We start from the raw sequence: 26,731 nt of genomic DNA, 5'->3' as shown, positions 1-26,731 counted from the left end.
CACCTTGAGGGGTCATCGCTGTGCCTGAGCTGTGCTGGACTTTCACGTGGGATTCAGAGTGAGCTTAAGGATAAATCAGGGGCCCATTTCCGTCACAGGGCATGAAGAGATCCGAGATGAAGTGACAGGAGTCTCAGGCCAGGAGCTGGGGCTCTGAGCTCCGCGCCTTCCCTGCTGGCCACCGTCCGCTGCTCCATGAGCTGCCGGACAAGCTTCCTGCGCAAGAGCACAGGCAAGACGTTTTATCAAAACACTGTGTATTTAGCAAGCCCTGGTCCAGCGGAGATCACTGATGCAAGCAAAGGGATGAAAACTCCTTAAAAAATCCCACAAGTGTCTGTAAAATTCCCCGTGGTGAGCAGGACACGTTTCTAAATCCAGGGGGTCCTCTAACCAGCCAGTGACAGTGAAGGGCTCCGTGAAGGAATGTCATCCTGCATTTTTAAGTCTCCTCCTCACCCTCCTACCACTTAGTTAAGTGCTCGCCGCCTGCGGAGCGAGGCTCGCGCCCCATGGCCCGGCTCCTGCCCTCTGTGTCGCCGTGTCCTGGCGGGGCAGGTAGGAGCCAGGGGGTCTGGGTGACCCCAAGGCCGGCTCTGAAGACTTAGCAACGGTGGTGATCGGACAGCTCCAGCCGACTGTGGTGGCCGGTGGATGTCGGCCTGTTTATGAGTCAGAGGTCGTGAGCCGACCTGGCCTTGAAAGCAGAGAGAAACAGGACGCCATGCGGAAGAGGGCACGGCAGGTGAGGGCAGGAGTGCGATGCTGGGGAGAGGTTGCCCGCGAGCCCAGGTCAAAGCCCATCCACAGGGAGCCCACCCAGCTTGTCACATTCACCCATCGCGGAGTTTCTATCCGCATGTCTCCCTGCAGCTCTGTGATTCCGCAGCGTCACGGCAGGAAACTGCTCGCAGGATGGAAAGCTGGCATGTGATCCAGTGGAAATCACCGTTTCCAGAGAGGGAAGGACAGTGTCACAAGAACATCGCAGGCTACAGCTGGGGGCGGCAGCTGCTCTGCGTTTCGCGGCCTGATCAGTGGACGAGCTCTGAAGGACGACGACCTGTGCTCCCAACTGTGGCTTTCTGTCCAGCACGAAGGCCGAGTTAACAGACAGACTCTGACAACAGGATTTGAGCTCTTTCCTCAAACTAAAGCGCATTAAAACCGCCTGCGCAGCACCCCGCCTCCAACGCGGGCCAGCCGCCCGGCCGCGGCTTTTCCAGGGCGGCTGCAAGCGCCCCTGCCGACGCCAGAGCAAACACCCAGGTGGCGCCCCGCGCGGCCACCGCGCTCCAGCCACGTCCACCGCCTCTTCTGCTCCGACCGTCTGCCAAGAGGAAATCACTCCGCTGCGCTGGGAGCCTGCGAATCCCAGAAAACAATCTTAAATCCACAAAAATAACTGACTTCGCTTCTCCTGAGCTGCCCGGTTCCATTCTGATTTTTATTACAATGTCAACAAGAGTTTAATTTGCTTTAAAGTTTAGGTTCTTAAATCTGAGTGATATAGGGTAGTTTACAGCTTGCTGGCAACAGCTACTGTGGAAAAAGAAGGAACGCACATATAAAGGCGATTCTAAGTTTGACGCTGTGAAAGCAAGGAGCCGTGCCAACAGCAGCACACGGCAGGCCTTCCCCTCCGGACAGCGGCCCCGACACGTGGCCACGCTCCGTGTCCCTCCCTGACCAATCTCGCCCAGGGACAGTAATTAAGAGGAAATGCCCTTACGTCTCATTTCTCTCCCTAAACACTCGAGGATGCCAGCTGTCTTACCTGGGCTCCTCCCTAAAAACCGATTCCAGAGAAAACCCTTGAGGGGGAAGGAGGGTGCTCTCCCCGCCCCTCACTAGGTGACCTTCTCATTCCCTAGACTTTGGTCCCCGAGCTGAGCAGACGCCGCACGTGTCTGCACAGGACGCTCCGACCTCAAACGCAGTCAGAGGCGAGATGTCAGCTCCTGAGGCCTCTGCTGGGGCCCAGCTCTCATCTCTGCTGAAACTCTCTGCAGAGACTCGAGACTAGCCGGCCAGCCAAGCCGCCTTATGGAGAAAGGACGGGGCAGGCCTTGAAACAGGGCTGTCCCTGGAGCCCCTACCCCCGGCAGGGCAGCAGAGGGAGCCGTCGGGCCAGCGGTTCACAGCCGAGGCCCCTGTCTGCTGCAGACGCCCCGGCGGCATCTCCCCCTCTTCCCTCCTGCCAGGCCTCTTTCTAGCTGTCGCCCAGGGCTCTTCCAGGCACCCTTCCTGCGTATTTGAAATAACAGGCTGTGGGGCCTGATAGGGCAGAGATGGGGCAGCCTTCGTGGGGAGGGAGGGCAGGCTGGGCCGATAAAACCTCCCAGGCCCCGGCTAAGGACTGTGTCCAGCACTGTCTACCCGGCTTCGGGACAAAAGAAAGCTGGCCACCGGGCTCTGGGAGCGATAAGCGTCCGCGGCCTGGGGGGGGCGGGCCTGGCCCGCCAGCTTGGCTCATTGTCCCAGGACCAGGCTGTGATTAGCCGGGTCCCCCGGGCCTGATAAGGGCGGATGTTTTAAAAGGGGGAATAGACTTTCTTTGTTCTTTACTGTGTGGAAGAGTCCACATTATAATCTGGAAGGAAGGAAGGACGTTGTGTCAAAATTCAAACTGAAAAAGGTAAAGGGACTCAAGATTTTGTGTGCCCAGCCTACGTGAAGAACCCACGTCACCACGGTCGGCAAACGTCTGGGGCTGGTCCTGCATGCGGCCCACATTTTGATGAAGAGAATCCTTAATTTAACTAAACAGGTAAGTAACGAGAAGCACACACATTTTTATTCCACGAGAGAAGCTCTCCCATCAGCATTATGTTCGTGTCATATAAACACAGAATTAGAATTTTCTCCCAACACTCCTGAAAGAGGGCTGTGCGTGTTCCACGGACAGAGGGAAACGTGCACGGCACACACAAGCCTTCGCTTGAAAAGCACTTTTCTCCTTCTGCGTTTTAACAAAACTGTACTTAATGAACCTGCATAAGAGATCAGACCAGAAACATCCCCAAGCCAGGCTGCTGGCTGCTTCTGGAGAGTTGCCTTTCTGGACATCTTCATACAAATGGAACCAGAATACATGGTCTTCTGCGTCTGGCCTTTCGATTCAGTGTGATGTTTTCAAGGTTCATCCATGTCCTAGCATGACTCGTACTTCCTTCCTCCTTCCGGCTGAATAATACTCCATTGTATGGGTATGTCACACGTTTTCTATCTATTCCCTAGTTGCTGGACATTTAGGTTGTTTCAGGTGTTTGGATGTTATACATAATGCTGCTAAGAACATTTGTGCACAAGTCCTTGTGTGCACATACATGTGTGTTCATTTCTCTTGGGCAGACGCCTAAGCACAGACTTGTTGGGTCTTAGGGCAAACGTATGTTCAACTTTTGAGACACTGCCAAAGTGGCTGCACTGTTTCGTGTCCCCACCAGTAATGTGTGAGGGTTCCAGTTTCTCCACATCCTCTCCAAAATTTGCTATTGTCTCTGTTATTTTTTACAGGTATGCAATGGTATCTCATTGGCATTCCCTGTGACTGATGATGTTGAGTATATCTTCATGTATTTATTAGCCGTTCATATACCTTCCTCGGAGAAATGTCTATTTAAATCTTTTACCCAGTTTTTGATGAGGCTTTTTATCTTATTACTGAGATATGTGTTCTTTGCATTTTCTAAATATAAGCCCTTTATCATACGTTCGTCTCGTATGCTGCTTGTCTTTTTCTGGACGTGCTGCATGGCTTGTGGGATCTTAGTTCCCTGCCCAGGGTAGAACCCAGGCCCTGGCGGTGAAAGCACTGAATCCTAACCACTGGACTGCCAGGGAATTCCCTTGTCTTTCTTTTTCTTAATGGTATCTCTTGAAGCACAAACATTTTGAATTTTGATGAGGTCTAATTTATCAATTTTTCAATGTTATGGACTGTGTTCTTGGTGTCATATCTAAAAGAATCTTCGCCTAATCCAAGGTCTCAAAGATTTTCTCATATGTTATCTCCTAAAAGTTTTGTTTTAGCTCTTACATTTAAGTCCATGATCAATTCTGAGTTAACTTTTTCGTGTAAGGTGAGAGGTAAGGGTCTAAGTTTACTTCTTCCAGTGTATCATTTAAATGCTTTTTTGGTCTTGTTTTGTTTTGTTTACTACATATATTCTTAACATTTTCTTAGTGGCTCCTCCAGAGATTACAGTATACTTAATATCTGTTTCAGATTAATACTTATTTCTAATAATATATAGAAACTGTTCCAATACAGCTTCCTTCCCTACTCCTTCCTTTCTACTACCATCGTCACAAAAATGACATTTTTATATACGCCCATCAGCACAGGTTTGTAATCATCGTCTTATGCTTTCTTAGAATGCTTATGTTGCTTTTTTAATTATGTAATTACTTTTACCAGTGCTTTTTACTTCTTCATGTGGATCTGAGTTACTTACTGAAGGACTCCCTTTGGTACTTTCTGTAGGCCAGGTCTGACGGCACTACATTCTCTATGGCGTCTTTGCTTACTTCTCCTCTATTGTTAAGGCTAGTTTTGCTAGATAGAAACTTCTTGGCCACCAGTCGTTTTCTCTGAGCGCTTTCGAGGATGCTGTCCCACTGCTTTCCAGCTTCCATGATTGCTAACGAGAAGTCAGCTGTTGATCTTTTTGAAGATTCCACGTACTGTACCTGATGACTTGGTTTTTTTCTTGTGGCTTTTAGAACTGTCTCTTTTTCTTTGACTTTTGACAGTTTGGCTATGATGTGACTCTCTGAATTTATCCTACTTGGAATTTGTTGACCTTTTGGGATGTCTACAATGTTTTTCTTCCAATCTGGGAAGATTTTGACCATTATTTCTTCAAATACTTTTTCTACCCCTTTCTTCTCTCTTTCTGGATTCTTATTATACACACATTTGTATGCCTGATGGTGTTTCACTTCTTCAATTTTCTTTAATCTTCTTACTTTCTATCCCTCAGACTGGATAACCTATTGACTTTTCTTCAAGTCTGTTGATTCTTTTATGCTGTCAGCTCCAAAATGTTGTTCAGCCCTTCTAATGTTTTTTCATTTCAGTTATTGTATGTTTCAACTCTAGAATTTCTACGTGGCTCTTTTAGAAAATGTATCTCCATTTGGTCAGACACAGTTGTCCCACTTTCCTTTAATTCTCTAGACGCAGTTCCCTTTGGTTCCTTGAGCATCTCTGTGGTGGCTGATTTGCTTTGCTACGAAGTCCGATACCTGAGCCCGCTCAGGGACATTGCCCACTGCGTGCGGGTTGCTTCTTCCCCTGTGTGTGGGACATATTTTCATGTTTCTCTGCATGTCTCATAACTCTTTGGTTGAACACTGGACATTAGAGATAGTACACTGCAGCAGCTCTGCAATCAGCTCCCTCCCCCACCCCACCCCCATCCAGGATTTGTTGTTATTGCTGGATTCTTTTTTTTCCTTAGTTGTTGCTTATTTGATTAGTGACTTTCCTGGACTAATTCCATAGATTCTGTATCTCTGCAGTGTGTAGCTGCGAAGTTCTGTTCCACTTTTTAAAAAAAGTCTTGCTTTTATTTTTGAGCCTGGCTTCCTAGGGGTCACCCTCAGGTTAGCATCCTTCAAGGATCAGTCTGGTTTCTCTGAATGCCTTGAACCATTAGGCCTCCCCGTTTTGTCGAGGAGATATGTGTGCAGAGGCCGCCTCTGACACGCCCTCAGTTCACAGTCAGCCTGGGCTTCACTCCTGTTCGTACAGTCGCGAGGTGAAGGAGCCACAGGTGAACGGCTGGGCCCTCTCCTTGCCCACGTCTTCTGAGCGTTCACACACCCACATGCATGCGTGCGGCCTTCCTGAGTGTGCACATATCCATGTGCACGTGTGCAGTCTTCCAGACCCCCAGGAGCATGTCAGGGGTTTTCAGAATCCCCTGTGGTCACCTAGCTTGGCCAGGCTCCTTTGCCCTAATTGAGATCACAGCCTTGGGCAGCTCCAATGAGGATGACCCCAGCCATCTGCTACTTTTTATGCTGCCCTGGGAACGAGGCTTTTCCAGGGAGCTTCACAACCAGTCAAAGGACTGACTGTGCTTTGGGGATGGGGTTTTTTAACAGAGCCCCAAAGAGGCCAATCTCCTTCACTGTCAGTGAAGCTGCTGGCTTTTCACAGCTACACTCCATGGAGCTGGGGAGGGGGCATGGGAGTAGCCCCAAATTACAGCACCACAGATCCCACGTTCGTCACCAAGGTCCAGTTTCCCTTGAATAAGTGCTTTTCAGTTTTTTCTGCCTCTGGTTGATGTTCAGACTCTGGGATAATTGATTTGAAAGTTTCGTCACTGTTTTTACTGCTTTTTAGGGGGTGCTCTCTCAGTGAGGTCCTCTCTCCACCATTTTGGAAGTCCTGCCTGTCTTCCAGTCCTTCTTGGGTCATCAAAAGTGCCTCAGTTAATAACCAGAGATTCTCTGATGAAGAAAAAAATATACCAGCTTCTCTTTGTCTCGCAAGGCCATTCATACCTGGAAGCTGGACTTCTGCGCAGGAGTCTTTGCTCACTGCATCTCTAGTGGGCTAAAAAAAAGCTCAATAACACAGCTCAGCCTTGAGAGTAGAGAGACAGTGTTGAAGTCAGGACTGGCGGGTCAAGGTGGTGTCCCTGGTCCCGTCACTCACCAGCTGTGTCCTGAGCAGGTCGAGTGACGTTTCTCTCTAAGCTGCGGCCTCCGTCTTTGTCCGCTGGGGCTGAATCGGCAGTCTTGCCCCCTCACAGGATTGCCGTGAGGCTGAATAGGTCAACAGAGACTGTATGGAAACGTCACTCTGGAAGGAGCCGAAGGCCACACACAGGTGCTGTTTCGCCGTTTGGGTTTTCTGTGTGCTGGCAATGATGTCAGGTTGGACTGGGAACCGCCTTCTCAGCTCGACGGTAAGACGGTTACTCCAATAGCAATTTTCCAGGTTCTTCTCTGCCTGGACGTGATGGACGGCTGCACCAGGTACTCTCTGTCCCTCGGGGCTCCACGTGAAGAGGGCACTCGTATCAGGGGTCACTTAGAAGTCCCACGGCGCTGGCCCTGTGCGTGGCGTCCAGGGCAGGGCCGCCACGCGCCTGGCGGCTCTCGTGGAAGCGCAGGCACCCCGCAGAGGGAGTCGTAGCCCTCTGTGGCCCTGGTCGCCACTCTCCCCAAAGAGACGCCAAGCCCTGATGGTCCAGCATCACCTGGGCGTTTGAACGTGGCTCCTGTGCTGCTGGACACCTTTCCTTCTGGCTTCACGCTCTGGTGAACACAATACAGCCGTGTGCCAGGTGTGGCTCGCGGATCTGAGAGGATCTGTCAGGTGTGCTTGTTCTTCAGCGAGAAAGCGCTTTGAAATGTATGGCATCAGAGAGAGAAAACGCAGAGACCAGGCCAAGGTTGTGCAACCTGGTCTGCAAGGGAGACGGAGCTGATTAAATCCCCCTGGAAAGATGCTCGCCTCTGCAGAAGTATTGCCACACTGGAAAACTGCGTCACGGTCCTGACGCGCTCACTTGCCAACACTCTCCCACCCTCACAGCCTGCCCGAGACTGGAGACAACGCACCACGAGGCGCCCAAGTGCCCCGCACGCAGCCAGGTCCGAGCGCCAGCTTCCGTCGCCAGTGTTTCCGGCACCAGGTAGACCTAAGTGGTTCTAGTTCCACAAGACCTTTCCAGCTCTTCCCTCGCTTTCTCCCCTGTTTCTTTCCCTCCAATTAAGAACGTCAAACAGCTCTCCCATCTACAGAAGGAAATCAGCTAAGACCTAGGATTAAGGGAGAAGGTGAATGTTAGCTGAAAGCAAACCACCAAATTCCCCTCCAAGTGCACAGAAAATAACTGGGCTGGAGAAGACCTGATTAGAAGTCAAAGCAGTCCACGCTTCTAGCTAGCGTCTACATCCTGCAACTGAGAGGCGCCCCGAACCTCGGACACCTAAGCTGCAGTGTCATACGAGCTGCAGGAGACTCTCAAACGTCCTAGCCTAGCAAGCTGTGTCCCCGGGGCCAAAGGCAGTGCCCTATTTATAGAGGCCCTGACTCAGCGGACACCTCAGAGCAGTCCCTGCCTTCCCTCCTCCTCCGCCAGAGGCAGATCCTAACGGCTGCTGCCCTGCAGCGCACCGCAGCGGCGAGCACACACCTCCCAGGGCGCAGCAGACGCGCAGTGCTCGAGCGCTGCCCGTGGCGGGCTGACAGTGGTCGACCGCTCCCGCCACTCACTGGCTGTTGCTCGGGTCCACCCAGTCGGGGACGAGGCAGAGACTTGCGCCCAAGCCTGCACACCGGTCTGACCCACTTGGAGGCACAGCGGCCCTGGAAGCTCAGCCCCGAGTCCCCGTGCATACGGACTCCGGCGCCCGGGAGGCACGCACCGCCACCGGGTGGGCAAAGTGGAAGTGAGCGGGCGGGGGCTCCGCTCCTCCGGGTGGCAGCTTCAGCCCGGGCCCCGGTGGACTCCACCTCAGGAGATAAAGCCTGCGGGTCAGCGTGCCACCAGCATCCGCCGCCTCTGGTGGTACCCCAGGGGCCCGGGCCTTAAGGACTGACCCTCAGGAACCGCGTGCACGGCTGAATGCGTCCTCCCGCCCCCGGGTAGCAGCCCACGTCTGCGGTGTTAACAAGCCCGTGCGTTTGACCTGCAAGGCAGGCTCTTTCCATCATCACCAGGAGCGGGGAAGGCCTCAGAGCCGGGCCCTGGGCCAGGTTAGTAAGACTTTCCATGAGGAAAGCACCGTGTCCTCCCCCAGAGCAGCCCAGGCTCAGGAAAGAAGGGGGGACGCGGGGGACGCACAGCCAGACGCGGGGCAGACATGGTCCTGGCCGCCTGCTCCACCTGCTTGCTGTTCTAATGACATCTAGACTTGTGGAAACCCGAGAGCCCCTGCAGGGGACCGAAAGGGCCGACCGTGGCCGAGGCCACAGGGCGGGCGGGGCACGACGCGGCGGGGCTGCTACGGTGGCAGACAAACCGACACCCCGGGAGCCGTCGCTTGGGTCGCAAAGGGGGATCCTCACGTCAGCAAAACGGGGCCGCTTCACGTTAACGCTGGCTGGATAAACTCTGCGAGCTTCAGGGACGTTCACGATGGCTTTCCAGCAGATGTACGCAAGCGGCACACGGACTACTGTGCGCGTGTGTGTGAGCCGCCCACGTTCTCACGTGTGTCGGTCAAGGACAACCCGTCGCCCAGAGAGGGCTGCTGCTGTGCGGTCGCGTAGCGCAGCTCTGCGAGGGGCGGGTCCCAAAAGTCACACCGCGGAAAGGCTCACGTGTGGCTTTTATGACACATTTCATTCAAAATGAATGAGGCCCTAAGCTAATTTTAAAAGAAAAGCTGCGCCGTGGAACCGCCACGATCGAGAAGTCCGAGGGGAGAGCATGTTTCACGCATATTGTTGAACCAAAGAATAAACCATAGTGGGAACTATTTATGGTCCAGACACTTTTGAAACAAAACCGAAGAGTAGAAACAACTTAAAAAAAAGCAACCCTGTCGACAAGTTGGGGTTCATCTGAGGCGAGTCCTCGTGCACTCAAATTGTTCCTCGAGGTAAATGGAGACTTGGGACGTGCGTTAACCCGCCACATCTGGGGAGCCACTCCACAGACTGAGCAGCTGGCCCCCGCGTAAGGCACGGCTGCTTTGCGGTCTCTAAATGGTTCATTTACGGGCCCCAGATGCCCCAGGCTCTCTGGAGCTGGACATAATATCCTATTATTGCCTTTTTCATTCTACGTTCCTGGAAAGCAAAAAACCCAAATAAAAAACCAGAACACGTGTGAGATAAGCTCTCACCCCTCACAGACCTGGCGCCATTAGCATCACAAACAAGCCCGAGGAACCCCAATCGCCCCCTGACTCAGTGGTTGCACCCACGAAGCAAGCAAGGGCCAGAGTCACTGCAGCCTCGGCTCCCATCAGCCTCTGAGAGCCCTGAGGGCGGTGGTGGTGAGGGGCGGGGCCAGGCGGGATGTCACCTAACCTGTCACCTTGGGGTCGTGACGCGCAATGGCTCTGCGTGCCTGCAAGTGACACGGGGCTGAGTTCGCTGTGTGAGCCGTGGTGCACGGCTGGTCCCTCCTGCCCTGGGGGAACGGCGCCACGGCTCTCGGGGCGAAGCCCAGGCGACAAGCAGGTCGTACCCGCCAGCGGCCCCTGGCACCAGCTACCCCGTCCTGCTGAGACGAGGCCTGGGGAGGGGCCGCCGTGCACAGCCTGACTCGCCCCCTCCCTCCTCCCCCTGCGCCCCCTCCTGGCCCTTGTTCCCTGGTCCCTGTCGTCAGCCACCCCAACTACCCGCCTCCCCCTGGCTGTCAATGACAACGATGAAATCTCTGCCTTTCGACGTCAAGGCCACTTGAAAGCAGCGCCTCGTTTTCTGATGTAGTTTTCCGCCCTCGTCTCCATTTTCTCTCCTCTGCACCTTCCTGGGCTGGGCTGCCAACTAAAACCCAGACATACAAGGAAAGTCGCGTGTGCCTTAGACTGAGGCGATGACCCCCTCCCCGGGCCCCCTTCCAAACCTTTCACAGGGGCCTCTTTTCTAAATCAGGGATCGGCCTGGCCGACCGGCTCCCTCTCCCACCCGGGCCTCGGGGGCCGCGCTCTGTACACGCGCCCTCGAGGCACGCCATCCTCCCCCCAGAACAAGCGGGAGTGTGGACATCGTCCCTCTTAACAAACTAACTTTCAAACCCCTCAACCACAAACGTTTAATGGTGGGACCGGACAAGGATCAGGTCACTGGTGCCAACTCAAGGCGTCCAAGCTGTACAGGAACCTCGGGGGCCCACACCCACCCCACGACACCGGCGTACCCCTCCCCCCATCCCCGTCAGGAGGGACCAGTAAGAACCTGCCCCGGAGCCCCTCAGCCCCTGGGCCGGGGAGGCTGGGGATTCAGGTCCCCACGCCACCATGTGGGCCTTTATTCTGCACTAGGCGGTCTTTCGAGGACTTACGAGGGACTGACCTGTGTCTACGTCACAGCTCCTGTAAGCAAGAGAGCAAGTGGGTTCCAGGCGGAGGAACCACGGTGAGCACGGAGATGTGGCCTCAAGGTCCCCCAAGAGCCCCCCCGGCACGCAGCTGACAGCTCCGGCCACCCGCTCACGAGGACAGACGTGCTTCCTGCTGCTTCCACTACAAGCCTTCTAGCAAGAGCCGGGCCCCTTCTCTATGCTCACTGCCTGTGGACGCGGGGAGTCTTGAGCCGCTCAGACCGAGCAACAAACACTTGAACTGCTTTCCTGCGCAGGGACGGACGCCTGACCGGAAGGCGTGTGGTTCCAACTCCAGGAGAGAAGCCCCATAGCCTTAGTTTTCAGTGGCCACTTCCAGGGCCGTTCCTCCGGCCTGTGTGCTCAGACCGACCCCGCGGGCCCGAGAGCCCCCCGCAGGGAAGCCAGGCTCGTGCGGGGCCGCCTCCCGGCCACGCGGCGTGTGCGCCCGAGGCCTCCCTCCACCTCGGGGGCCTCCCTCTGGGAAAGACCGCTCGGGGGGACGCTGGGCGCAGCGTCCACGCAGGGGATGTCCACCCACAGGGACGTGGCGGGGCTCCTCGGAACGGGGCCAGGGCAGCGTTTACTCTTTGCCGCTCAGGGCTCCACCCTGGCGTGGCTTTAACTGGGGACGAGCAGGGTGGCACCGAAACGTCACGCGTGGGGGTGGTGTGAAGATACATGCACGTTCACGGACACGCGTTCACCGCTTTCTGGGGAAGCCGCACACCGTGACCCCAATCCTGACCAAGGAAACCGACGTCACTTCGCTCTCGTGGCCAAAACCGAAAGGCCGCGTTGACAGCTGGCCCGGGCGATGGCCGCTGAGTACAAAGCAGGGCCCACGAGGATCCTTTCGGGACCGAGTCCCTGAAGCTGCTGTCCCAGGAGTGGCCGCAGGTGCCCCCGGGGCCCCCGCTCGCCGCCCCGCCTGACGCTCAGGTGCAGGCGGGCCTGGAGCACAGGGGCCTTCCTGCTGGTGAAACGCCGGCTGCAGCCCCCAGCCCAGCAACAGGGCTGGACCCCGTCAGCTTGGCCACCCCAGGCCTCAGGGTCTCACAGGTCCCTGTCTGCTCGGGGGGCAGTGAGGCCCCTCCCAGGGCCTCCCCTGCTCTTTCCTGAATCAAGGCCACACGCTTTCAAGTGTCCTTCTTCTGTAAACGCAGGCGGCCCCTCTGTAGGGTGTGCTGGTGGGACCCTAGAGAGGCCAGGTCCCTCCCTCCCACCCTCAGACGTGCTTTCAGAGGCACCGCCCCGAGTTCAGGGGCTCTTCCCTTGAGGACCACGTTCTGGGCCCTCAGCAACCTTAGGGGCTTGGTCACGGCCCAGGAGGTGCCAGGCTCACCGAACCAGACGCCTGCGCTCACAATGGGACCGGGACGGCGGTCAGGACGGGAGGAGGCCCTGCTCCGCACCCCCGCTCACCCCGGCGCCTTTGACCCCAGGGTCCGGCCGAGGCAGGCCCGTGTCTGAGGTTGGACGCTGGCCCTCAGGTCTGCTTTGCGCCAGCAAGCTCCGCCGTGGTCCCGCTGGAGTCCGGGCGGGGGCCGCAGAAGGCGCCCGTCTCCCTCCTCCAGGCCCTGCCCCGCCTCACAGCTTTCGGGCGAGAGCAGACGGCTGGGCTTGGGCCCCCGTCCCCCATGGGCTCTCCCGGCCCTGCACCCGCCGACGGCGCTCGTCTGCCCGCTGTTTTCGGGGCACACGTGTGGTCCCGGGGCCCCTCAGGCAGAGGTTCTGAGACCAGCCCGGTGCGGCTTCCTCTGGGGGACGGGTTCTCGCTGCCTTGTTCCAGGCTGGCTTTGTGCGCCCACACGGACGGACCGTCCACGCAGGGCCCACGAGAGCACCGGTGACCTCTCACCCACCAGATCACGGGGCCCCCGGCACCTTTTCCCAAATGAAAGAGAAAAACAATCCTTCGACGAGGTGCCTTCTGCTCTCATTTTATAGGAAGACCTTGGGGCTCAGATTTTTACACGAATTAGCCTGACTGCAGGTGTCTCGAGGACGCCTGGTTTCCAAATCACCCTGAACGCGTCTCCATGGAGTCCGGTGCCGCGCTGGGACCCGAGCCCCGGTCCAGGGAGCCACCGGCACCTCATCGCCTGATCACTGAGCTTCCGACAAGCCTGTCACGTGCTTAAAATGTTCTCATGAGCCAAACAGGGTGCCAGTCGCTCACTTTCAGCTGCGCGAATACATAAACGGTTCACGCGACTAGAGAAGCAGTTCGGACACTAGGAATCGAGAAGCTGGAGCCGCGGCCGAGGCCAGGCGGTCTTCTCTCCTAACAGGGCACGTCAGCTCCCGGGGGCGCTTGCTCCACGCGGCCAGGGCCGGCACACCCGGGCGCCCCGAGCTCTCCCCGTGTCTCCCCGTGGACAGTGTACCCGAGGGTCGACAGCCACAGGCCCCCACCGGGCAGAGCTGCGCGACCCCGCTGGCTGGCGGCAACACTGCCGGCCGCCAGGGGCCACTGAGGGCGGCAGGGGCGTCCCGCAGGACACACGCCAGGCCCGCCCCAGCTGGGCGGCTGGTGCACGCGCCCCTCCTGCCGCGGCGGGCCCACGGCGCCAGGCTGGCCGCACGCCTGCCCGCGAGCACTTACCGTCGTCCAGGTCCAGCGGGTCCAGCTCCTGAGGCTCTCGCTTGACCGTTACGGGAATGGGGGCCAGACTATGATTACTGTCCTCACGCACCTCGGGCGCTGGCAGGGGCCGGGCGGCTGCAGGCTCGCTGCTCGGAACCTCGGACGGCTGCTGCTGCTGGTGGCCTGTCCCGGGGGGGCGCGCGGGGCCGCAGGGCTGCAGGCGGGTCGGCTCTTGGGTCCCGGGCGGCAGCGGAGAGGAGGGACTGTGGGGACAGAGCGCTGGCCGGCACCCCGGGGAGCAGCTACCACTCGACGGCGGACTCACCTGTGGCTGCAGCGGGGCGGGGGGCGGCGGCTGGGGGGGCCCGGGAGGCACGCCCGCGGGTCTCGGCGCCTCCTGGCCGGCGAGGACCCCGCCGACTGGCCGCGGAAGTCCGAGGGGGCCGTGGCCCGGGCCGGCCGTGGCCGGGCCGTAGGGGGCGCAGGAGAGGTCATGGAGCTCGGGGCTGGCGCTGCTCTGCGGACGGGGCGGGAAGCCGGGCGCGAGGCAGGAGCCCGGGTCAGGCGGCAGGGCGAGCGGCTGGCCGTAGCAGGGCTTGGGGAGCGGACTCAGGCCCTGGCTCATTGGTCCACAGGTGAGGGCAGGCTCGTAGTCATCACTGGGCTCCGTCTTTATGATTGGAACTGCGAGAAAGAAAAGAAGTTAAATAAACACGCGCTGCAGATGGGAGCCGCGGGGCGGGCCCGTGGCTAGGATACCCTCCGAAAACAAACAGCGCTTTGACTGAGTCCCTGTGTGTCTCCTGCCTGCTTCTCCCACCCGATTAAAAGGAGGGTGTGAGTCATCGGCCCAGAAAGCTGCAGCTGGCTCTCATACGAGAGCACTGTTTTCCTTGGCATCTCCCCCAGCACTAATGTGCTAGAAGAATCCATTCGCAAACTGCGGTGGAAGCCTTGGGCCCAAGGGCCCGCGGATTTGTAGTAACCAGAGGGACATTTTTAACTTGGATGCACTACTGCATTTCTGCTGCTACTGACGCCCTATCTGATAAATGTCTGACATTTGGTGAACCTGAACGGTAAGATGGCGTTTGGAAGTCAGTAAAAATCTGACAGAAAAGATGAGTGTCCATTTGCTGTAGGAGAGGAGCCTTCAGCCACTCGACAAGGAAACCAGTTCCACACGAGCAAATACACCACCCCTCCCTCCTGCTGCTTCGTTTCCACTGGAGACAACACACAGCCAGTGATCGCGCAGCTCCTGGGGCAGAGCCGGAAGCCCCCGGACGGCTTCCAGACCACTGCCCTGTCCACCCCTCGCTAGGAAGCCGGCGGTGCAGAGAACCGGGCTGGGAGGAGGGCGTGATGGGCACTGGAGGGTCCCCTTCACTCCCCTCCAGGCCGTGGGCCCGACCAGGCGCCGAGAGGGCCAGGGAGAAGGTGAGCAGATGTGCCGTGGGGTCTGCACAGGGGCTGGGGCTCCACTCCCGCCCTTGCTTACTTCCTGTGTCCCGTTTTCTCGTTGGTTCCTGCCTCTTACACCAGTTTACAGGAGACATCCCGGTGGTCAGATTATCCTGCTAGTGACTGGTAAGAGCGCAGTTAAATTCGTAACAGATGCCCGGCGCTGCCGTAGCAAACGCAGGATGGGTAATGAGCTGTCATCAGATCCCCCCTAATCACATTTTCACCTCTTCGTGTGTGTGCTGCCGGATTCCCGGCGGCCGGGGCAGCCGCACGGAGGGAACGCCCCTCGCAATCCCAGCCTCCTCCTTAAGTAAATAAAGGTTCTCTCCCAAACAGAGCTTTGCTCTAACCAAGGTCTCGAGCCAGCAAGGATGCACATCTCTTCCGGAACAGCCGGCACCTGCGAATCCACAGCAGCCGTGACGAGGAAGACGGCCTCTTGCGAAGCCTGTCCGCGGGGCGCCTGGGTAGCACGGTAGCCACACGGCTGGGACCCAGGGGACACTCCAGACCCACTGACGCAGGAGCACATAACTCCGCTGAGCGTCTCCAGGCCCTGGGCTTTCGACTCAGGATTCCCAGAGAAGCTGTTTCCTTTAGTCTTGCCCTCGTTGTGCCAACTTCCCAGCCCCTGCTTCCCGTCATTCTTCCCGCGTCTGACGTGTCTGCATGCTGGGCAGGGAGGCGCCTGGTCCCCGGGCGGCGCTGACAGCTGGAGGGCAGGGAGGAAACACGCGGGTGATGGTCATTGAGGGGCCGCCACGGGAAGTATCCCTGCTGCCTGCAGGCCGAGCCACGGTCGGCCACTCGTCCCCGAAGTCACGTCGGGCCGAGAGCTGTAGGGCGCGGCGCCTCGGACGCCCCGACCCCAGTGTGCCCAGCGTTCTTGGACAGGACGCACCCAGCACGGCGGGGGCAGGCGAGCCTGCGGAGGGTGCACGGGGCGTCCTCACCCCGGGTGCTCCGCGGGGGTGTGCGTTTGCTTTCATCAGCCAGGCCGACGACCCACAGGGCCTGGCCCGCCCCGGTGCCCACACTCACGGGCCTTTGCTGGGGAAGGGACCTCTCTCCCTCTCTCTCTCACAGTCAGCTAGGGCTCTGCGTGAGGGGTCGGGTCCCCGCAGGACTGGATTCCAGGGAAAGTGTCACTGGCTGCCGGCAGGACACCGAGAAGGGCCGCTGCCCGCCGTCCTCGGGTGGCACTGATCTCCGTGTGGCTCACACGTGGGGGAAACGCCCGCAGGTCCCGGCAGCAGCCGCGTGTGTCTCCCGTGGCTCCGAGGGCTTCCTCCGCAGCGAGGGTGTGAAGATTCCCCACGTGAACGTGCCCTGACGCAGGGACCGCAGGCCCCAGGGGAGGGGTGGGCACTTGGTACAGGAGCTGTTCACAGCCCAGGCTGGGCCCCCAGACTCGGTGCGCCTGTGGCCCCGTGTCCCGGCGCGAATGCGGAAGCACTTGTGGCTTCGTCGGGTGGCCCCTCAGGACCAAGGGTCTCTCCGCTCCCGATCCGCACGCCCGTGGCGGCAGCTTCTGCAGCCCAGGGGTTCTTTCTTTTAAATTAATTTATTTGTTTATTTATTTTTGGCTGTGTTGGGTCTTCACTGCTGCGTGTGGGCTTTCTCTAGTTGCAGTGAGCAGGGACCACTCTTCCTTGCAGTGTGCGGGCTTCTCATTGCGGTGGCTTCTCTTGTGGTGGAGCACCGGCTCTAGGCACGTGGGCTTCAGTAGTTGTGGCACGTGGGCTCAGTAGTTGTGGCTCACGGGCTCTAGAACGCAGGCTCAGTAGTTGTAGCGCACAGGCTTAGGTGCTCCGCAGCGTGTGGGATCCCAGACCAGGGCTCGAACCCGTGTCCCCTGCATTGGCAGGCCGATTCTTAACCACTGCACCACCAGGGAAGTCCCAACCTGGGGTTTCTGCCGTGAGCACCTACCGGCTGGGGTCCCCGCGTGGAAGCCCACCTCAAGGAGGGGCCTCTGCTGGGTCCAAGCTCTGTGCAGCCCGACACGGGCTCCTGCTCCGAGCTGGGCCTCCCAGGGAGGCGGGCTGGGGGTAGCGGAGCGGCCTGGGGCAACCCTGACACAGACGCACGTCCTCGCCTGTAAGAGAACACGTGATGTGCCGCGCACGCCTCCCGCTACAATGCCCAGGGTGTGAAGGTGGCCGTCAGCTCCAGCACAGGCAAGACGGCCTCTCCCAGGAACAAGCGGCCCTGCCTCTGGTCCTACAGCCTCAGGCTCCAGGACGTGGCTCTGCAGACGGCACTGCGGAGCTGGGGGCAGCCTCCAACCAGAATCATCCAGAAACGGCCAGTGGGCACAGCTGTCACTAAAAACAGCCCCGACAAACCCATATGACCCGGGGCGGGGGGAGGATTCGAAAGCTGCCCGTGTGGCCTGTGGCGTCCAGAATGGCAAGGGTTAAGCTCTGCATCAGCGCGCTGAGGCTCAGAGCTCTCGACCTTAAGGAAATACGTGTCTAGCAGGTTAAGTTAAAGCCCTGCTGGGTGCCTCTCTCCTGCACCGGATTTTCAGCCAGCATGAGGGCCAGCTCGCCCCTTTCGTCCAGGGTCCCCCGAGCTCTCTAAAAACCCTCACCCTGTCTGCTCTGCCGGCTTTGGAGGTGCAGCCGGGGAAACGGCCGTGGGCCTGATTTACATGCCACGCGGCCAGCCTGGGCCCTGCGATCCCGGGGGCTGGCGGAGGGCAGGAGCGATCGGGCATCTGTGCTGCTGGCCACTTCAATGTCCGTGGTTTATGACCTGTTTAAAGCTGCCCTGGGGCACCCGCGTTCACTCCCTCTTCGCCCTGGGGGTCTTTCTGGGAAAGTCTCAGCAAGACGATCTTGGGGGGCCTCTGTGGGCCAGACCCGGCCGAGGGCATGAGGCGAGGGCTCAGGAAATGCATCACCTTCCCATGGCGTCGGGACCCACTGGATTCTTCCCACGGTCGGGTGGAGACTCGACCCGGGCGGGACCCCTCCCCACCGCAGCCTCCGGGCCTTCGCGGGCGCACGAGTCCTTGGTGACCCAGCAGAGCTGGGCCTCCTTGCTCGGCTCAGACGCCCTCCCCTGCATTTGCAGCCTCTCCGCACCCGCGCAGTGGGCCGATCCCACCTCTGGAGGCCCCAGCACGAGGCCACCACTACGAACTCCCTTTGGGCACAGACTCCTGTGCACTTAACGGAGATAATCCCCCCCCTGCCTGCCCTGAGGGCTCCGCACAGCCCAGGGACAGTGACCAGGACAGAGACCCCAGCGCCTCAGCGCCAGGTGGGGGCAGTTCCCGGCAGACGTGGAGCAGACGCGGGGCCCGGGGCACATGCGCCCGCTACCCCCAGGGCACCTACAGAGTCTAAACGCACCGAAAGCAGAGGGTGCCTCCCGCCTCCTCTGGGGACGAAGGGGACCTGCCCGGCCGTGGGCCCGCCTGCTGGCCACCCAGTGGGATCGGGGAGGCCCAGGCAGGTCCGGCCGCGTTTCCGGATCCGCTGCCAGACCCGCACCTCCTCGGGTGGACGCTCTCCAGGTCCTCGCGGTTCACAGACGCGGCCGCACTGCCGTGTCACTCACGTGGCCAAGCAGTGTGAGCCTTGCTCTGTCCGCAGGGCGCGGGGTGGACACGTGGCCCCCCAGGCACAGCTGCCCCATCCCATCCGCACGCCCTCCCGACGCCTCTCAGATGGCATCCACCCATGGGAATCGGTGCCCACGTCCACACCCTGCCCTTCACCCGGGGTTCAGTGGATTTTGCAAATGGCTGATTTAATGGAAGATCAGACAAGGGCAGCAGAGGCCCTCGGCTCACGGCCACTCGGCCCTGGGCCGCTACCAGGACCCGGGGCAGAACTGAGGCCTGGGGTCCTCAACTCAGCCTGACCCCCAGGATCCCACGTGGACGGAGAAGCCAGGGGGCAGCGTGACACGACCCCTGCCGGGGAGCGGGGCTCACACCCTGGCCTGCCGGCCGTTCACAGAAGGACGCCGTCTCTCGTGAATCACGCCATCACCTTCCCACCGTCCCCGGGCAGACAGGTGGAGCACAGCAGCCGTCCCGGGCTCCCCTCACACCCGTGCGCCTGGGGCTCGTGCCCAGACCAGGACCCACACACGAAGCAGGAGGAGCTGGGCGCCCTCCACCACCTTAAGAGCACGGCCCAGGGGTCCGACCACGGGACGCCCGTCCTCTGACCCCCGGGAGGCCAAGGCCATGGCCCAGGGGTCCGACCACAGGACGCCCGTCCTCTGACCCCCGGGAGGCCAAGGCCACGGCCCAGGGGTCCAACCACGGGACGCCCGTCCTCTGACCCCCGGGAGGCCAAGGCCGACTGCCTGGCAGCTACAGGGGAGACATTTGGGCCTCGGCCCTCTTGAGTATCAGAACCACGGGAACCCAACTGTTTTATTCAGAAGACTTTTCGCGCCTGTGACACAAGCTCCTCTGTGAGTCCCCGGAGCTCAGGGTTTTACAGACGTTCGCATCCCTGGCACTTTGCATGGCGTCCAGACGCAGGCGAGTGAAGAACAAAGGCAAAACGGACGCAGAAAAGCAGGCCAGCCCGAAACTGCACCAAGAGAAAAGCAGGCACTCCTCCTAAACGCACAGCTAGTGTCCTGCACACACGGACGGACGCACAGACGTGGCCACACCTGGGACGAGGGCGAACGTCTGCGCTGCTCTCAGGTGGATGAACTCAGAGCCCCGGCAGGCACCCGCCGGCTGCGCGGCCCTGGGGCTGATCCTGTGACCCACAGGCCTCGCTTTTCCAGCTGTAACACAGACGTGACGGCCACCTAAGAGGTGGTGAGGGACCCAACGTGGCATGAGCCGTAAGGGCAGCGGCACCGAGCCTCCCTCGCACAGGGACAGCGGTGCAGGGCCCTCCCTCTTACCAACCCGCTGGCACAGGGAGCAGCGGGGCCAGGGCTCAGGCTTGGGGCCACAGCCCAGCTCTTTGGCCTCGGACAGGCCAGGGGTGCTGCTGCCGACTGAACTGTCCCCCAGACGCGGGGGCTGAAGCCCTAACTCCAGGGTGACTGTGTTTGGAAATGGGCCATTAGGAAAGGAGTCGGGTTCAATGAGGTTGGAGGGGCCCTGATGCCATAGGGCTGTGGTCTTAAGAGGGAGAGAGGGTCTCGCTGTGCATGGGGGACATGGCGAGAAGGGGGTGTACGGGCGCTGAGCATCCCCCGCAGGCGAGGACGCCCCCTGTGACCGCCCCCCGCCCCTCCCACCAAGGCCTCAGCGGTTCGGCTGCGGCCACCGCCCTGTGCAGAAGAGGTTGCCCCGAGCCCGGAGAACGAAGCTCAGACTGTCTTCTGTTTGTTACGCGTGAGCCGCGGACACAAACGCCAGCAGGGCAGCTTCAGGGCGCGACTTTTCTGAGGCCGGAGACGTGGTGGCAGGAGCCTTCTGCACCGCCGGCCCTCAGCAAGCGGGCGCCCACGTCTGCGTCCAGGGCCGAGAGGGGGCTGGGGCGGATGGACCGGAGGACGAGGAGGGGACTCACAGACCCCACCGCCGCGTGATGGCAGGCACAAGCTCCTACCCCCCCTCCCCCAGCACAGCCAGCACTTGCGCCAGGTCCTCGGGTTCCCAGAGGACAAGGCTCTGGGCCGCATGGCAGGAACCTCCCGACCGAGACACCACAGACTCCGCTGAGACCCCAGCTCCGCGGTGGCGGCAGTGCCCGCCACGCCCGACGGGGTGGCCTGTCCTCCCTCGGGTCCTCCCCGCCTTTCTGGGGGTGCTGCCTGGCAGCCTCTGCGGGAGCGTCGAGTGGACACCGGGAGACAGCTCTGTCGCGGCAGGCGGGGTGTGAGCGGGTATGGCGGCCTCGCCGTCTGTGGCACCAGCCCCGTGGCTCCAGGGCCCTTACCCGGGGCTCCGGCTCCCCGCAGCTGGGTTGGCCATGGCCTTCGGGCAGAGCAGACCGCACGAGCCAGCAAACGCGCCGCTTGGACTTCACCCGCTGTTGCCAGCGCTGCGTCCGAAGGGAATGTGATTCACTCTCCTGTGGTTTGACCCGAGCAGCTGTGCACAGAGGGCTGTGACTTGGCGGGGGGCCGTGCTGGGGTAACCCCCGCGCCGCGCGCTGTCGTGGGCAGGCCCCGGTCCCCGGGGGAAGGGGTCACCAGGTCTTCCCTCCGCAAGGCTGTGCTCAGACTTCTTGGGGGTCCAGCCTCACTCCCGACTTGCGTTGCCTTTGCAGTCGGTGGCCGTGGCCCTCAGGTGTCTGATCAAAACCACCCTCCCCCTCGCTGTTCCGCCACGGGTGACGGTCTCAGTGGGGGAGCCTTGGGTGTGGCCCCCCCCACGGAAAGGGCACCCGCCTTCTTTCCCAGCAGCTCAGGCCCCACGATTCACCCCCTCGTCCTACTCTGTTCCAAGCTCAAACCCCTCCCTGCGGATTCAAGGCCACGTCGGGGGCCTCAGGCCGGTGTCTGTCAGGACGGTCGACAGAGTTGACCCCGTGGCGGCCTTTAGAGGGGAAGCCCCCTCCCCTTCACATGCCTGGGCTCTCCTGCCACCGGGTCTGGACACCTCACGGGGAGGCCAGCGGCGTGCGAACCAGACACAGCGTGAGGAGCTCAGGCCCGTGGAGAGCGCTGCGGGGAAGGGCGGCTTCCAAACCCTCCCCACGGGCCCCGGCCCGGCCCTGACTCGTCCCTCCCGGGGCGCCCGGTGGGGCAGCCAGTTCCCTGCCTCTCTGCGGCGGCAGGTTTAACGTGGAAAGAAATGAAAACATCGGTCCCTCGTTCTCCTGCTGGAACAGCGAGAGCGCCCGAAAATTGGCAATTTACTAACAGCAGCCTCCGGGACGCGGGAGTTCCCAGGAGAAGGTGCATCACAGCGCCTGCATGAGCCCGACGTGCGTAGCTGTGCACCGTCCCCCTCCAATGCACGCTCACCGCCACGCGGTCGCCACGCCACTGAGCTGACTCAGGAAGGTTCCAAAAGGCCCATGGGCAGCGGCCGTGCCACCAGCCACAGCGGGCGCCCCGTCCCGGCTCCCGCCGGCCTGCACCGGGACCCACCCGGCTCCCCTCAGCCTTCAGGTGGGAGTGTCGGGTGGGCTTCAGGCCCAGGATCAACACCCCCAGGGCCTCCCTGGCTGACTCTGGTGAAGCTCCAGGACCCCCACCCCGAGCAACAGGTGGGCAGGGGGCCTGGTGCCACTGCAGGCGCTCCTGGGGACCAGCTAGAAACATCTCAGGGGAACAGGCAGACCCTCCAGGCCCGAGGATCTGTCATGACTGACCTCCTCATTCTAGGAACATGCTGACTTTGGCCCATGACTCTGAAGTCGTTGGCTGGGATTCCCCCCTAGTGTGTGAGCTGCCGCCCCTGCCTGCTCGTCCCGGGGTCACTTGGCAGCGTCGGAAACGGAAGCCCTGGGGACACAGCCAGGGTGGACGCCGTCGTCCCCCCGAACCCAGGGGCTGCTCCCCACAGAGTAGGCTGTTTTCCCTCTTTAACTGGGGCTGTTTCCCCGGGGTCTCGGCCTCGTGACAGGTACCAGGGCCCCTCAGCTCACAGCGCTGGAGAGAGCGGACGCTTTCTTTCGGGAGACTGCGGTTAAACCCAGACAGCGACAAGAAACTGAGGAAAACCTCCCTGGCTGCACGTGGGTGGGTCCGTGGCCTCTCCTGCAACTGCCCGGCTGTCTTCTCTGCTCTGCCCTTGACCTTCCCGCCAGGAACCCCCGCTGTACACACTCTGCTTGCTCAGGGCGTCCTACACGCACCTGGAGACTTTCCCCCAAACACGGCCCCCAGAGACGGGGAGCGGCCCTAGCTGCCCGGGCCCCGCGCAGACCCGCAGCCGGGCTTCCTTCCGGTTTGAACGACACGAACGATGCGTCAGACGGCGGGCGGCGGGGTGGTAGGCTTCTCTGTGCGGAGGCTTCAGAGGGTAAGGACAGGCTGAGACCCGACGTGGGAAGGAGGTGCCCACCTGGCCCCTAACCAGCACCACCTGCTGAACCACGTGAAGACTCAGCGCGAAGCTGCAGGGGGCAGAAGCGACCGCGAGAAAAAACACCAAACCTAAAAGCTGGGAGCTCGAGTCCCGCTCTTGCACTGGTGCATTTACTGTTTGCAAGAGAAAAGCACAGGAGGACGGTCCCCACGACCCGGGCACGGAGTCAGGGCCGGCTGGGTCCCTGCTCCCAGGGAGCTCACGGCCCCACGGGGCACGGCCACCCAGGAAGGCAGGGCAGGGCCGGGGCTCTCAGGCGTGGGTGGCACGGACCCCTCGACCCCCTGGGGATGGCGCAGATTTCCAGGAGAGAAGTGAAGGGAGACCAGGGCCTGATGAGAGCAGCACAGGCCACAGAGCCAGACAGCCATGCTCCGGAGGGACGGACGGACGGACGGACGGCTCTGTGGGCGGGGCTGGGTCACCAGCTCGAGCGACCGGGGGGTCCGGGTGACGGTCCACACAGCATGAGCGATGGGTGTGCTGGCCTGACACGGGGGTGATGGGGTGCGGAGCGGGGGGCAGGTCAGCCCCTGGCGGGAGGGAGCCTGCAGGACTGAACGGCAGCTGTAGGGTTGGGGGGAGACGGTGGCCCCTCGACAGTCCTGCCCCAGAATCTCAGTGACGTGTCTCTGGGGGCCTCGGTACCTCCCCCGAAAGGGGGACCCGGTTTGCGCGCAGACCCCCTCCCTCTGACTGGGGGCGTCTGTGTTAAGCGGGAGGTGAACTTCGAGCAGGAACTGCAGGAAACGACATTCGAGCTGATTTCTAAACTGCTCTAGAAAGGAATTTTTCTTTATAAGCCTAGGTTTTCTTTAAAGCATTCAATTTTTAGTCAACCATGCTTGAATTTTAATTAGGACACGATCATTACATTTCCAAACAAAGACTGAGTATTTTCTGCTGTAAGGACTGTAGTACACATCCGAGAACAGGCAGGATTAGTGGAGTGCGCAGTGCCCATCCCAGAAGTCCCAGAGGGGCCCCCACAGACGGCCCCACGGCAACGCACACTCCTGCAGGTCTGTTCACGTACACGCTCGTGACGTGATGAGCACGAGACCACGTTATTCAAGCCTGGACAGGCGTGGCTAGCGTCTGCCCCCAAAACAGTTGATTCTGCTTGCTATCCCCTCGGGTTTTCCAGGGCTTTCTATCACCTAGTCTATCGTACGTGACATTTCACACTAGGAGGAGACCGAAGCCTTCAAAAACGTCTTGCTTTTACTAAGATGATGACATGGCTGCTTTCGCAATCAGTCCTAGTGCGTGGTTTCCCTCCTAGGTTATATGAATCTCAAGTTTTTAAAACAGCAGTCACAGTATAACAAGACCGTTGGCACAGCTGTGCTTACGTGACACAGGTGAATCAGGACGCGGCCCTCTCTGGACACACACCCTGCCGGCCTGGAGGAGGGCGGCATGGGCCCCAGGCGCCAGGCCTCGGGTCTGGGCAACACCGAGAAACAACTTTCTACTAGTTCAGAAGCGAAACAACACACGATGCTGTTCTCCTTCAGAAAACAGCCTGAAAAGTGGAGAAGGTACACACACAGGTCTTTTTCAGGCCAAGAAACCATCCTCAGAGCGTGTGAGCGGACAACCTGAACGAGGTGCTTTTTGGTCGAGTAAAGGGTGTTTGGGAGCGCAAGCCCCCTGGTCACCGGAGACGCAATTATCCAACCAGGAGTTTTCTGTGGGACGTTAGCTCGAGGACAGAAATCATTACCGTCAGTTAATGATCACACCAACCACCAGCCTTCAGGCTTCATACAAGGGTTTATTTCTAAAGGCACCTGCAAAATCATTATAACCATTTGCTTCTCCGCCTTAAACATCTCTAGAATTTAAACTCACACCGAGGCCACCTCAGCTTCTGTGTACAGAAGAGCTGCACCTCTTCCCCCTTGGCGGTTGTATATCTGCAAGCAGCTAGCAAAATGATCAGTAATTATTCCCAAATGCAGCCCCCAGCCCCAAGAGTGACGAAGGAAAATACACTGAAAGCTCCACTTTTCTCTGGAAGGAACCGACGACGTGATCTTGCTAACAGGACGGTAACAGCTCGGGCGTGCAGCGCGACCACACGGTCTGAAGCCACCACGTGTCAGGGTTCCTGATTTTCTTTCAGGAAAAGCACCCCGTGGGTTGGTTCGCAGCGTTTAGGGTTAGAAAGAGAGCGTTACCATTGGCGGGCAGGTAGGTGAAGTGCTGGTACTGGCTCCTCTTCCGCTTCCCGTTGCAGACGTAGAAGTTGACTTGGACGGGGCTGGTTATCCTCTGGTTGCGAAAAGGCGGGATCTCCACCACCAGCGAATTCTAGTGAGAAAGCGGCAGAAGGAGGGGGCGGTGAGCATCTCGCAAACGCACAGACACACCCAGGCCCTCCCGGAGTGTGAAACACACGGCAGGTTTGCCCTTCAGAGAGGCCACCCTGAGAGCCTGCAGGGACCCTGATTCCTCCCAGCAGAGCCGAAAGGTGGGCTGGGGTGTGTGCGAGGTAGGGAGGCGGGGGCTTCACCTACGATGCCACCGACTGGGCCCAGGAGAGAAGCCGTGAGCACAGATGCTAAGAGCGGGCCCGCTACCGGGCAGGGAAGTCTCCACAAGACCCCACGCCCCTCTGCCCCCACGCCAGGGCATGACCTTCAGAAAACTAAGCCCACATTCACCGACTTGGTGCTCCTGGGGAAGCCGGGAGCAGCAGTTCAGGTAACTGGCAACGAAGACCCAGGGGAAGTGCTCGCCGCAGACGTTCTGTGCCGACGGCCCAAAGCCCAAGCCATGACCCTCTCAAATCGAAGGGGACGGGAGAGTCGGACTCAGCGAACTTGGGGGGCCAGACAGTCAGGCACGGATGCATCAGGGTGGCTTGCGGAAGCTGCTGTTACCTTTCCATGTTTTCAATGAAAAGTCAACGACATGTTTACAAAAGTGGCCCTTTCAAGTACAGGTATAAACACAGGTCGCCGTGGGGCAGCACGCGTGTGGGAGAAGGAAGCAGGCTGGGGTCCCTGTGCCGAGACCGGGCGTCCACGTGAGGGCCTGTCCTTGGCGGCAAGGAGGTGCCCTCGCTTTGGGGGTGGGGAGGAGAGTTCACATCCAGAAAGTTTCTTCCAGGTTTTTTGTCATATGACTTCGGTTAACAAGTAGGAAGATGTATAAGAAAAATCCATGGCACCCTTTTTTTTTAATTAGAGTAACTGCAGCCTGGTACCCAATTTAACAGCAAAATTATTGAATCCTGTTAACAGTGTAATCTGAAGAGTGTCTAACCGAAACCGAGGAGAACTTCGGGACAACCGCTTCCCTCTCCAGGCGAAGAAAGGGGCTCAGAAGCCTGCTGCGGAGGGCACACGGGTGGCAGGGCCGGAGGGGCCGGGACCCGGGCTGCAGCCCCCTCTGGGCTCCGTCCCCTGGGGCCACACTTGCGTCAGGCAATGGCCCCTGTTGTTCTAACAGCCTCATTCCATTTGGAAGAAGCCACAAGCACGCAGGTCTCCTGCCTGAGCAAAGGGACCCCAAGGGGACGGACCCAGTGGGGGTGAGGGTGTGCGCCCGGCCAGACCCCTGCAGAGAGTCTGCACCCCAGCTACGCGGCCCGTGTTCGGGAGCCTGGCTGGGGCCCGACGGGTCTGGGTTCCTGCCCTGGCTCTGCCATCTCTGAGT

General features: G+C 59.8%; 1 protein-coding gene across 6 annotated transcripts in view; it reads right to left on the bottom strand.

Annotated features, from left to right (window-relative positions):
• The window catches only part of NFATC1 (nuclear factor of activated T cells 1), a gene marked incomplete at its 5' end in the record, with an annotated part of 102,175 nt that overhangs the window by 16,023 nt on the left and 59,421 nt on the right, over nucleotides 1-26,731 (bottom strand). For 4 of the 6 annotated variants that reach the window (XR_014297538.1, XM_082667618.1, XM_082667614.1 and 1 more), the window contains 2 exons: nucleotides 13,636-14,301; nucleotides 25,249-25,381. Coding sequence is in view for 5 of the 6 variants with exons in the window: in XM_082667618.1 (XP_082523744.1) it covers nucleotides 13,636-14,301; nucleotides 25,249-25,381 (799 nt within the window). Of the gene's footprint in view, nucleotides 1-13,635; nucleotides 14,302-24,834; nucleotides 25,382-26,731 lie in introns of those variants that run through there. The other 2 variants (XM_082667615.1, XM_082667616.1) reach the window with 2 other exon arrangements.

Source organism: Grampus griseus (assembly GCF_964374135.1).
Source record: "Grampus griseus genome assembly, chromosome: 12".
Classification (NCBI taxonomy): Eukaryota; Metazoa; Chordata; class Mammalia; order Artiodactyla; family Delphinidae; genus Grampus; species Grampus griseus.
Note: the sequence above shows the minus strand (reverse complement) of the source record. Positions and strands in the feature narration are given on the sequence as shown.